Here is an 11,926-nt window from a genome sequence, read left to right as displayed (position 1 = left end):
AATTGAATTGTGGACCTATTCATCTATAACTAGGACATGTTTAGGATACGCGAGTTGACGTCTAAGAAATGAAGACACAGGCTTGTTGAGGATCTGATTGGACAGTTATATCGTCAGACTCATTTACCTTTATTACCGGGCAACCAACAGGCTCCGCCTTCACCTCCCCGTCCTCAGGTGACACGTCAAAGGGGGAGGTCTCTGTCAGCATTATGGAACCCTACGAGAGCGCAGATAGGCCAGGGTGAGCTCTTCAGTCCTTCTGATTCATAACACCAGAGGTAACAGTGGCTTTGCACCAAAGTAACTGGTTTTGGTGTAGCCACAGACAAGGTAAGGGGCACCATGAACAAGCTACACGTTTTACCAGGAAGGCTATGATATTCCACTGGGAAATTACCGTTGGATGGATGAAGTGAGAGAGAGAAAGAAAGAAAGAAAAAGTGGGAGAAGCAGAGGATAAGAGTGGGGAAGAAAATGAGGGCTAAAAGCAGACAGGCATGTCAGAGGTATCGAGGTTCGCAACATACTCTTGATAAGAACAGAATAGAAAAGCATTCCCACTTTTCTCATCCGTAGTTGAGGTGTGAGCTAAGCTACTTTGAGCGTGGGGATTGAGAGACACGTTAAGTCACGTGACATGCTTCTACATCCCCATCTACCAATGACATGACTTTCACCCGGTCCGCCCCTTCCCTTCCACTCTTAAACTTGTTGCCAGGGCAAGCCAGGTGGCTGAGACTGAGGGTGCTGACCATAGAGAAACAGTGAATTACTTTTTTTTTTTTTAAACACGTAACCAGTGTTAAGAACCAGTGTTGTATGTATTGTGTGGTGGTGGTGCTGACCTTGTTGGAGCGGAGCTGACGGTAGATGTCCGTCTGCTGGCGGATGCGGTACTCCAGGTCAGACACGTGGGCCTGCAGCCAGTTCCAGTGGCTGACTATGGAGGCCCTATCCACCGCGTAGCGCCCCTCCGCACGTCTCCATCTGTCGGGCAGAGCGAGAGGAGGACAGGGTCAGAGCAGAGGCAAGAGAGAAGGTGTGCGTGTCAGTGTGAGAGAGATTGTGTGTGGGGAGTGTAATTGCTTGTTTGGAGGAGGGTCCGTGAGGGCTCCGAGGTCAGTGACAAGGGGCGTCACACAAATAACACTAATGGGGAAAAAAAGCCTCAAAAACATCCACCTGCCTTCATTCAAAACACTAGCCACAGACTTTTGTTATTACATCTAAGCCACCGTACACACACGGGATGGGTGTGGTTATTCGAACGGGCGTTAGTATTTGGTTACTTACAAGTTCATAAAAAAATGTAAAGGCTTTGTCTAAAATTTTATTTCATTATCTGTGACATTGCTACATTCTAGGACAGACCTTGCCACTCGAAATGTTTATATAACAACAGTTGACATTTCTTACGAATGCCCCCCATAAAAAAGACGCTTTGGTAGTCTAGACACTTTCCACACGTCTAGCTCGTTATTGTCAATCAATCAGAAAAGCTTTACAGTCATAGGCTCCATGTGTTGGAAGTGAATTGGGACATTTCTAAACAATGGAAAATCTCCCTCTCTCCAACAAGCAAAGTGCACCACCTCTCCTGAGTCACCTGAGCAAGTTGCCATTCAAGTAAAAAAATATATATATTCATGATATTATTTGGATAGTAAAATCAAATGCCCATGCCTAACACACACACTTCCAGTCCCCCAGTGACCGATAACCTTTAGTCTAATCAAATCGACACTTTCTCTTGGCTCCCCGAGCTGCTCGACTTTGTTTGTGTTTCAATAGCAGTAGCAGCACAAAACTGTCGTTGCCACCTTTCCACTGAATCCCCTTCCCATGTGTTCTACACCTGGGTCTGCACGCCTAGTAGTTGCCTCCCCAACCCTGAATGAGCTGTGTTCAAGCCAAGGTTTCGACATGATGGCGCTGTGAGCGAAGGACATTTTGGGTAGGAAATGACTCAAGATTACCCTCGATCCCACTCTGTCCCAGAAAGAGGGAGAGAGGGAGAGAGAGAAAAACAAGGGTGGGAGGGGGCGACAGAGAAGACAGGGACAACGAGGGCAAGAAATCAGTGCAATAGGGGTAAAAGAGAGGGTAGGGAAAAGAGAGATGATCAGAAATGGAGAAAGTGAAGAGAGCGAGAGAGAAAAAGAGGGCTGCTATGTTCTTTCTATAGAGCCAACATTACATAACCCACTTTCCTATCAGTCTGGTGAGATGGCTGGAGACCAGTGAGGCCTCTGCTGTTACAGGCCCTCCTCCTCCCCCACATCTACTCTGACTGGAATTTAGAGGACAACCTCTCAACACACACTATTATTACGTCCCAAATGGCACACTATTCCCTATTTAGCACACTCATTTGGACCGTGGCCCATAGGGCTCTGGTGAAAAGTAGTCAACTATATAGGGGATAGGGTATCATTTGGGACAGGACGCCGGTTCAAGACTCGCCCAAACACCCATCGCTCTACGGCTCTCATTCTCACCCTCTTTACAGCTATCAATAATCAGTACAGACCAACAGAACAAGGTCACTTTTGGCTTAGAAGGGGCTGTGTTCTCTCTTCCAGAATCTCTTATACCGACAAAGAGACTAGTATAGCAAAGAGACTAAGTATAGCAAAACATGCTGTTTTCAGAATGTGGCAATGTAAAATAGAAAATGTCTTTCCAAGATTCAGAGACTTTATGTCATACATTCAGAAGAAGGTTCCAAAGTTTCGCCTGTCTACACAGGCACAAACACACACTGTTTCATGAGGGCTGGATATAAATACACCCTTCTCTTCACAGTTCCCTTTAGGAAAAAGACATAACATGGATGTGCATGAGAACATGCATGTATAATCCCTCTCTTTAGCACAATCACACATGCAGACTAATTAACACACACACACACACACACACACACACACACACACACACACACACAACTGTTTTAAAAGGAAAGTAAGGCAGCCTCCCATTTCCATTGGTAGTGTGATATAGGAAAAGGAGTGTGACGTGGCCAGTTCCACGAAGGTAGTCAGTGAGCAACAACATATGGGAGGACTTCAAAAGACTGAATAATCAGCTACTTAGAGATGGTGTACTTTATATTCTGATTAGTAAAAAGGACACACGGACTTATAAAACAAGGCCATTGCGGGGCGGGAGGTGGTGGGGAGAGAAACAATTAACTCCTCATGTCTAACCAAACACACAAATCTGAACCAGGACCCCTGAATCCAGTTTTTCCTGTTCATTATAAATTAACAGTGCTGTTTTCTACCCCAAGTCTTTTTTCTTTTCAATTAAAAAAATTCCACATGGGCTGTGGTGAGTGTGGGGGAGGGGCAGTACTGTAGTAGGCCAAGTATTGCAGTACTACAGTCAACCACCGGGGGCAGTGGATGGGCGAGAGAATGAACCATGTGTTGTAGGGCTGTGGAGAGGGAGAATGCTGTGTGTAGTAGGGCTGTGGAGAGGAGAGGGAGAACGCTGTGTGTTGTAGGGCTGTGGAGAGGAGAGGGAGAATGCTGTGTGTTGTAGGGCTGTGGAGAGGAGAGGGAGAATGCTGTGTGTAGTAGGGCTGTGGAGAGGAGAGGGAGAATGCTGTGTGTGGTAGGGCTGTGGAGAGTGAGGGTGAGAGAGAGGAAGGGACAGAGGGAGGAGTTTTGGCTGCTGCTTGTTGCTGTAGCAACACAATGAGTCCCCCCCCCTCCTCTTTGTGATCCACACAGGAACAAGAAGCAGGCAAACAGGAAGTAGCCACAATCACATTCTCTCAGACAGACGGACAGACGGACAGTCTTGAATGATGCAGAGGTCTTAGTGTCACACTCCGGATGGAAACAATTACACTAGAGCTACCATTAACATAAAACACTGGCGACCTACTGGTGTAGGGGTTAGTCTCAGTGGAAAAGCACCAGTACAGGGACAACCAATAACACTGACGTTCACAGAAACACCCACACAGGAAAACACACACAATCTAAAAACACAAATGCCAGGACAGGAGCTCCGACAAGAAGTCGCTCTCACACAAAACATGACGTGTGTGTATAATAACAACACTCTCACAGAGGGCATGTGAAGTGCCCCTGCTGACTTTCAGAAATCCAGACAAGTTTCTTTAGAAATAAAACATTTAAATACATTTTACATTTATTCACAACTCATTTCAATAAGTGCTCAGAGCCGGCGAGGGCGTTCGGCAAAAACAGGCCTCTTCCTTGACTTTCTGACAATACCGTAATACAATTCTCTGTGGGAGTGTGACGGCCATCGGGAAAAAATCTCTGACTAGTGCAGTGTAGCTGAAATTCACTAAACACACACCGTGGATTTAGTAGCTACCAAACACATACCACTGAGTCACTCGCTTTTTCTCTTTCGACTTTTAGCTGACATTCTCGGTTGCATGCACGTGCGGTCTCTGACTTGTCGGGGAGAGGTTAAGTGGCCATGTGCCATCCTCTCTGGTGAGGCTCCCTCTTATAGAGCCATCCATCACACACTATCTGCATTGACCCTTTTTGCTAACTTTTTAAAAATGTATTTTGACTCATCACTTACTCTGTTTCTACTGTTTATTATCTATCCTGTTGCCTAGTCACTTTTTTCCTAGTTATGTGTACATATCTACCTCAATTACATCATACGTCTACACATCGACTCGGTACTGGTACCCTGTGCATATAGCCAAGTTATCATTACTAATTGTGTATTTATTATTACCTGTTATTACTTGTCTATTATTTCACTCTGCATTGTTGGGAAGGGCCCGTAAGTAAGCATTTTACTGTTATTCTAGACCTGTTGTTTACAAAGCATGTGAAGAATAAAATTGGATTCCTGTGTCTCTGTGAGAAGCCTGACTTCAGAGACACATACAGAAGGGTCACAGAGCTCTGGGAGGCAGTGTCTGGGTGAAACAAGCCCTGGTGGAAATATAGGGATACACTGCCTGGCATTGAGAAGAAATCCAGAGTACTGTCAGTAAGGAGTATGACTGGCTTTGTGGTAGGAAAGTGTGTGTGACCTTGAAGCGTGGGGTCCTGTCCTCTCACCAGGGATGAGTCATTCACACCTGTCTCTACTCTGCTCTCACCTAGGAATGGGAGCTGTTTTGCAGGGCCGAGACGATACCAGTATCAAGATACTCGTTGGTATTGTTGCAAGGAAACAAAACACAAAGTGGATTTCACTTCTGTAAGAGAACAGCCCTAATGTTGGAAACAAACATCATTATATGGTTATCCATAGTGACTTTTAGATATTTTACATACAGCAGGTTTTTAAAAAGGACCAAAGAGTTTGATCTGCATCACACTTATCATTTTTGGCATGGATAAAATATTGCGATACTGGTATCGTCACAGCCCTACCGTTTTGTAGTGTGTGTGTGTGTATAGCTAGACAGTAGTAATATCCATAGTAAAGGAATACCAGATCACAAGATGATGGCTAGCTGGTAAACCACAGAGAAATAAAACGGAATCTCATGCTCAATATAGCACTGATAACATCAACATAGCCCACCACTCCAACATCAAACCAAGTGCCTTATGATTTATGTAAAAATCTAACACTTTGATTAATATTTCAGATATTTTCAGAAGTCAGCCAGTAGCTTACATCCGTCAGTCAGTAGTGTACACACGCACACATACGAGAAACCCGCCCAACCAGGAAATGAACGCTGCGAGCAGTGAGGCAAAACAAAAACACAGGATATAAAAAGGCGGGTGGTAATCGTCATGGTCGCTGGGGTAACAGGGACTGAACCATCAAAAGGAAATAACATCTGACCATTAAATAGGGTAAAGGAACGAGCGCAAGGGGAGAAAAATTATCCACCCTTCTTTAAAATACATGAGCATATCTAAAGGCCATTAGAAGTGTGGGATGAGCCAGGAGCCTCATGCTGCTTTTAGCAGCAACAAAAGAGCGAGGGAGGGAGGGTGGAAAGATAGGAAGAGAGAGTTGCTCTTCCAGTCAGCCTGTGTGTGTGTGTGTGTGTGTGTGTCTATGGGCGGGGTTTAGTGGAGAACAAAGGGTTTGATGTGCTGGGAGAGAGAAAATAACGATCCCACCCACCTCCCCTGTCACATGACTAGCCTTCATGGCGCAGCAAAGGCAGCACGAGTGAGAGAGACGAGTGAGAAGGCGGGAGTGAAAGAGAGAGGCGAGAGGCGGAGGGAGGAGGCAGAAAAAATTGAGGGAGAGGGGAGTGAGGAGCCGAGAGAGAAGCTGGTGAAAGAGAAGAGGGCGAGGAATGGAGAAGTCTGGGAAGGGCATTTACAAACCCATTCCATTACTGCTGGAAAAATACAGGGAGCTAATCAGGGCTCTTCTGAATGGTCCGACTCCAACACCATTATTGAGTTTGCAGATGACACGGCTGTGGTAGGCCTGATCACCGATGACGATGAGACAGCCTACAGGGAGGTGGTCAGAGACCTGGCAGTGTTGTGCCAGGACAAAAACCTCTCCCTCAATGTCAGCAAGACAAAAGGAGCTGATCATAGACTACAAGAAACGAAGGGTAAGAGCATGCCCCCATCCACAGGGCTGTTGTGGAGCAGGTCCAGAGCTTCAAGTTCCTCGCTGTCCACATCACCAAGGAATGAATTATCATGGTCCACACACACCAACACAGTCGTGAAGAGGGCATTACAATGCCTCTTCCCCCTCAGGAGGCTGTAAAAATAATTGTTATGGACCTTCAGATCCTCCAAGAGTTATACAGCTGCACCATTGAGAGTATCTTGACTGGCTGCATCACCGCTTGGTATGGCAACTGATTGGCATCCGGCTACAAGGCGCTACATAGGGTAGTGCGTACGGCCCAGTATATCAATGGGGCCAAGCTTCCTGCCATCCAGGATCTCTGTACCAGGCGGTGTCAGAGGAAGACGAAAAAATTGTCAAACTCCAGCAACCCAAGTCATAGACTGTTCTCTCTGTTACTGCACATCAAGCGGGAGTGATGCACCAAGTCTGGAACTAACAGGACCCTGAACAGCTTCTACCACCAAGCCATAAGACTGCTAAATTGTATTTGACTGACCGACTGAGACCAACATGCCATAAGCACTGACAGGGAAACATGGTTTAAAGGGGCAATATGTGTTTTAAAATAATGATATAGGCCTACATTCATTAAAACAGTGGTGGGGTGACCTGCTTTGTTGTTTGAATCCCAGATTGCCACTTCAAAACATGTTTTATAATGACGCCAGATCAAGGGTGGGCCAATCCTCTACAATGGCTTACAATCCTCAGGCCTACATATTCCTCTACCATAGTCCTCAACTATGTAAAAGTTTGTTTAGAGCAAGTGATGGAGGACAGATATTAAAGGCTCTCGCTAAATGCTACTATTAAAGATGAAAGATTATGTCACTGGCCTACAATTCATTAAAATTGAAAAGCTGAAATGTCAGTAAGTATTCAACCCCTTTGTTTTGGCGTGCCTAAATAAGATCAGGAGCAAAAATGTTATAAACAAGTCACAATAAGTTGATGTTGTAGTGTGCAATAATAGTGTTTAATATGATTTTGGAATGACTACCTCGGATCTCTGTACCCCACATATAAAAGTATCTGTAAGGTCTCTCAGTCGAGCAGTGAATTTCAAACACATATTCAACCACAGATTCAACCACAAAGACCAGGGAGGTTTTCCAATGCCTCGCAAAGAAGGGCACATATTGGTAGGTGTATATATAAAAAATATTTTACATTGATTATCCCTTTGACCATGGTGACGTTATTAATAACACTTTGGGTGGTGTAGCAATACACCTAGTCACTACAAAGATACGGGAGTCCTCCTTAACTGCCAGAGAGGAAGGAAATTGCTCAAGGATTTCACCATGAGGCCAATGGTGACTTTAAAACAGTTAAGAGTTTAATGGCTGTGATAGAAAACCGAGGATGGATCAACAACATTGTAGTTACTCCACAATACTAACCTAATTGACAGAGTGAAAAGAAAGCTTGTACAAAATACAAATATTCCAAGACATGCATCCTGTTTGCAACAGAGCACTAAAGTAATACTGCAAGAAATGTGCAAAGCAATTAACTTTCTGTCCTGAATACAAAGGGTTATATTTCGGGCAAATCCAATACGACACATTACTGAGTACCACTCTCCATATTTTCAAGCATAGTGGTGTCTGTCGCAGTCGCAAAAACCATCAAGCACTATGATTAAACTGGCTCTCATGAGGACCGCCACAGGAATGGAAGACCCAGAGTTACCTCTGCTGCAGAGAAGTTCATTAGAGTTAACTGCACCTCAGATTGTGAAGCATTTATTTGGGCTGCAGAGTTAAAGTAACAGACAGATCTCAACAACTGTTCAGAGGAGACTACGTGAATCAAGCCTTCAGGGTTAAATTGCTTTAAAGAAACCACTACTAAAAGAACACCATTAAGAAGAAGAGACTTGCTTAGGCCAAGGAACACGAGCAATCGACATTAGACCGGTAGAAATCTGTCCTTTGGTCTGATGAGTCCAAATGTGAGATGTTTGGTTCTAACCGCCATGTCTTTATGATTCACAGAGTAGGTGAACAGATGATCTCTGCATGTGTGGTTCCCACCATGAAGCATGGAGGTGGTGTGTTGGTGCTTTGCTGGTGACACTGTCAGTGATTTATTTAGAATTCCAGGCACACCTAACCAGCAAGGCTACCACAGCATTCTGCAGCGATACGCCATCCCATCTGGTTTGCGCTTAGTGGGACTATCACTTGTTTTTCAACAAGACAATGCCCCAACACACCTCCAGGTTGTGTAAGGGCTATTTGACCAAGAAGGAGAGTGATGGAGTGCTGCCTCAGATGACCTGGCCTCCACAATCACCCGACCTCAACCCAATTGACATGGTTTAGGGTGAGTTGGACGGCAGATTGAAGGAAAAGCATCCAACAAGTGCTCAGCTTATGTGGGAACTCCAAGACCGTCGGAAAAGCATTCCTCATGAAGCTGGCTGAGAGAATGCCAAGAATGTGCAAAGCTGTCATCAAGGCAAAGGGTGGCTACGCTGAAGAACCAAAAATATATTTTGATTTGTTTAACACTTTTTTGGTTACTACATGATTCCATATGTGTTATTTCATAGATTTGATGTCTTCCCTATTATTATACAATGTAGAAAATAGTAAGAATAAAGAAAAACCCTTGAATGAGTGGGTGTGTCCAAACTTTTGACTGGTCCTGTATAAAAAAAAATGTTTTGATGAAAATAAAGAAATAACTTCTTATAGCCCATACAAACACATTGAATAACAGATTCATGACATGAATCAAACATGAACAACAAATCGTCCCCCAAAAAGCTTATCTCTCAAAATTTGTGAACAAATTTGTTTACATCCCTGTTAGTGTGCATTTTTCCTTTGCAAAGATAATCCATCCACCAGTTTTCAGCTCATGAAACATGGGACCAATACTTTATATTTTAGTTCAGTGTAGTTTGTAGGCCAACCCGTTTTTGTGTGGATGCGGTGGATTGAGACGCATCCGATTTTTTTTTTAAACTGACTTGTACGGGGATTTCATTTATTATGCCAATTAGATTTCCGCGGGGGTGTGGGCATCGATCTTATGGCGTTATTCCCACTTGGTAACAACAAAATGTGGAAAAAGTTAATACTTTCTGAAGGCACTGTGTGATTAAGACTGTCTGTGAATCAGAAGGGGTTTATGTGACAATGGTAAACTCTCATGTCATGCATACTGCAGCTTCTTGTCATTTCAGCTTCTCTACAAGGACAAGAAAGTCCACCATCGAAATGCAAATCAAACAGTGGCATTGTCTACATTTCAACAGAAAATTGTCTACATTTCCCCCATACTCAATATTCCCCCCTCCCCATGCTCTCCATCCCTCCCCCATTATACTCTATCCCCTCCCACCGTCCTCTATCCCCTTCCACAATACTTCTTCCCCTAACCCAGCCTCCACCCCCCCCCCCATTATACTCTATCCCCTCCCACATACTTCTTCCCCTAACCCAGCCTCCACCCCCCCGCCTCCAACACACTATTAGCCCATTGGTGTGCGAGATAAGGCAGTAGAACCCAGTGAATAACTCCTGTTGTATGACGGTGGCGTATGGACCAGGCCGGCCGGCCAGGCTGAAAGGCTCCTCTCTGGGTCCCCCGATAACATACCAGATTCTATAGACACCATGAGAGACAATGACCAGCCAGCCAAAAACCTGGTCTGCATCCCAAATGACATTCTTTTGACGTTAATAGTAGTACACTATATAGTGATAGGGTGATAGTGATGGGGTGCATTTGAGATGCAACCCTGGCCCAGCATATTCCACAGGTTCTAAACATGGCCGGATGGGAGAGGAGTGACTGGTGTCATTCTTGACCTCGCTGCAATGAGGGGCAATGTCTCGCAGAGAGGAGATAAGTCGGGAAGAATAGCAGAGTACTGCATTTGGAAGTCTGGTAAACAATTGTGGACGTTTTAACTGGGGGCACAGACCCAGATAAAAACAACAAGGCTTGTTTTTACGACCCTACCAAAAAGGTAGAACACATCTGGTTTACATATTTGCTAGGTTCATAACATAGAATTCTTTGATTATTCAGACAATGGTTTTTGCATATGAATTCCTTTTTCTGCACACTGTTTCCGGGGCTGACCTCCACTGGAAAATATAACAAAAGGTTGAGGATTCCTTCCTATCTGGGGAAGGAGACAGATCTAACCCCTGAAGGTCACATGCCTCCCTGTCTGTTCTGCTGTAACCAGGCAGCTGAGGAATGCTGGAACACAGATTTAAAACTCTCATGGTTCTGGAATATGTTGTCAGGATTCTGTAATATGGGGCAACAGGCAAGGGTCTTGTGTTCCCAGCGAAAGGAACCGGAAACTAAGATTGACAAGACGTGATGTGGAAACCCAATTTTTCATGTTTGTGTTTACGTTTGTCTTTTAGTGCCTGGCTTCCTGGAAAGTATTTACCCCCTTTCTCTGCTAATAAAACACACATGGAAGCTTCAATCCATACAAAGAGAAGCACAGCTGCTTTCCAGGGGAAATATAGGGGGGGGGGGGGGTGACGACACGAAATACCGATAACTCGATGCAATATCCAGGCAACACCCACAGCGTTCTTTGAAAGGGGTAGGACTATACTGCAATACATTTGGGCCGCAGATGATTCAAAGCAAACGGTTCAATGGGTGCAGACCAGACGGGGATAAAAGACTGTAGGCCTGTATTCCCGGGGCCTTCTCTGTGCTCTGTGACGTCCCCGGCCGGAGTCTTGTTTCTAGGTGAACGGAGACACAGAATGTGTGCTAATGGGACGCCAGACCAGACCGTGGCTGGGGTCTGGGCCCGAGGGGGGGGGGCCTAAAGCCCTGCTGCTGTGACTTTAACGGGGTTAAGTGGGGCTGGAATGTTGGAGTCATTACATAAAGACAAAATAATGAGCTAGAGAGGAGTAGGGGAGAGTGAAAGTAGAAGAAAGAGGAAGTAAAGAGCGAGTAGAGATATGAATTAGGGTGAGAGTTGAAGAAGGAGAACAGAGTGTGAATAAAGAGTGTGTGTTATGAAATTGTTGTGGGTTGGTATTGGGAAGGAGAGACGTAGTGTTGGCTAACCCAGTCCAGATGTGAGGATGGGAAAATTACGTGTTAGTAATAATATTGCGTGTCCGATTGCACAACCCACAGGGGTTAGGCAGGAACTCAGATACCGGTTTGAGGCTCCACTCCTCTGCATGTTCCAATTCCACACGTCCCTATTGGCTCAGGCTTGTCCAGCGAAACATCACCATGCTGTCCAGAGATGGCCGGATAAGAGAGACCATGAGGGGCATTTAAATCCAGTCCGGATGAACATTTTTAGCTAAATAATATATTCTGTTTACAAAAAAAGACC

At 44.9% G+C, this 11,926-nt stretch overlaps 1 protein-coding gene across 3 annotated transcripts in view; it reads right to left on the bottom strand.

Annotated features, from left to right (window-relative positions):
- Positions 1-11,926, bottom strand: part of LOC115196430 (KAT8 regulatory NSL complex subunit 1) — a 72,645-nt gene that overhangs the window by 15,520 nt on the left and 45,199 nt on the right. For 2 of the 3 annotated variants that reach the window (XM_029757262.1, XM_029757271.1), the window contains exons 3-4: positions 849-990; positions 128-220 (exon numbers count right to left, since the gene is read on the bottom strand). In XM_029757262.1, the coding sequence (XP_029613122.1) occupies positions 128-220; positions 849-990 (235 nt within the window). The remainder of the gene's footprint in view (positions 1-127; positions 221-848; positions 991-11,926) is intronic. The other variant, XM_029757276.1, reaches the window with a different exon arrangement.

Source organism: Salmo trutta, chromosome 1 (assembly GCF_901001165.1).
Source record: "Salmo trutta chromosome 1, fSalTru1.1, whole genome shotgun sequence".
Classification (NCBI taxonomy): Eukaryota; Metazoa; Chordata; class Actinopteri; order Salmoniformes; family Salmonidae; genus Salmo; species Salmo trutta.
Note: the sequence above shows the minus strand (reverse complement) of the source record. Positions and strands in the feature narration are given on the sequence as shown.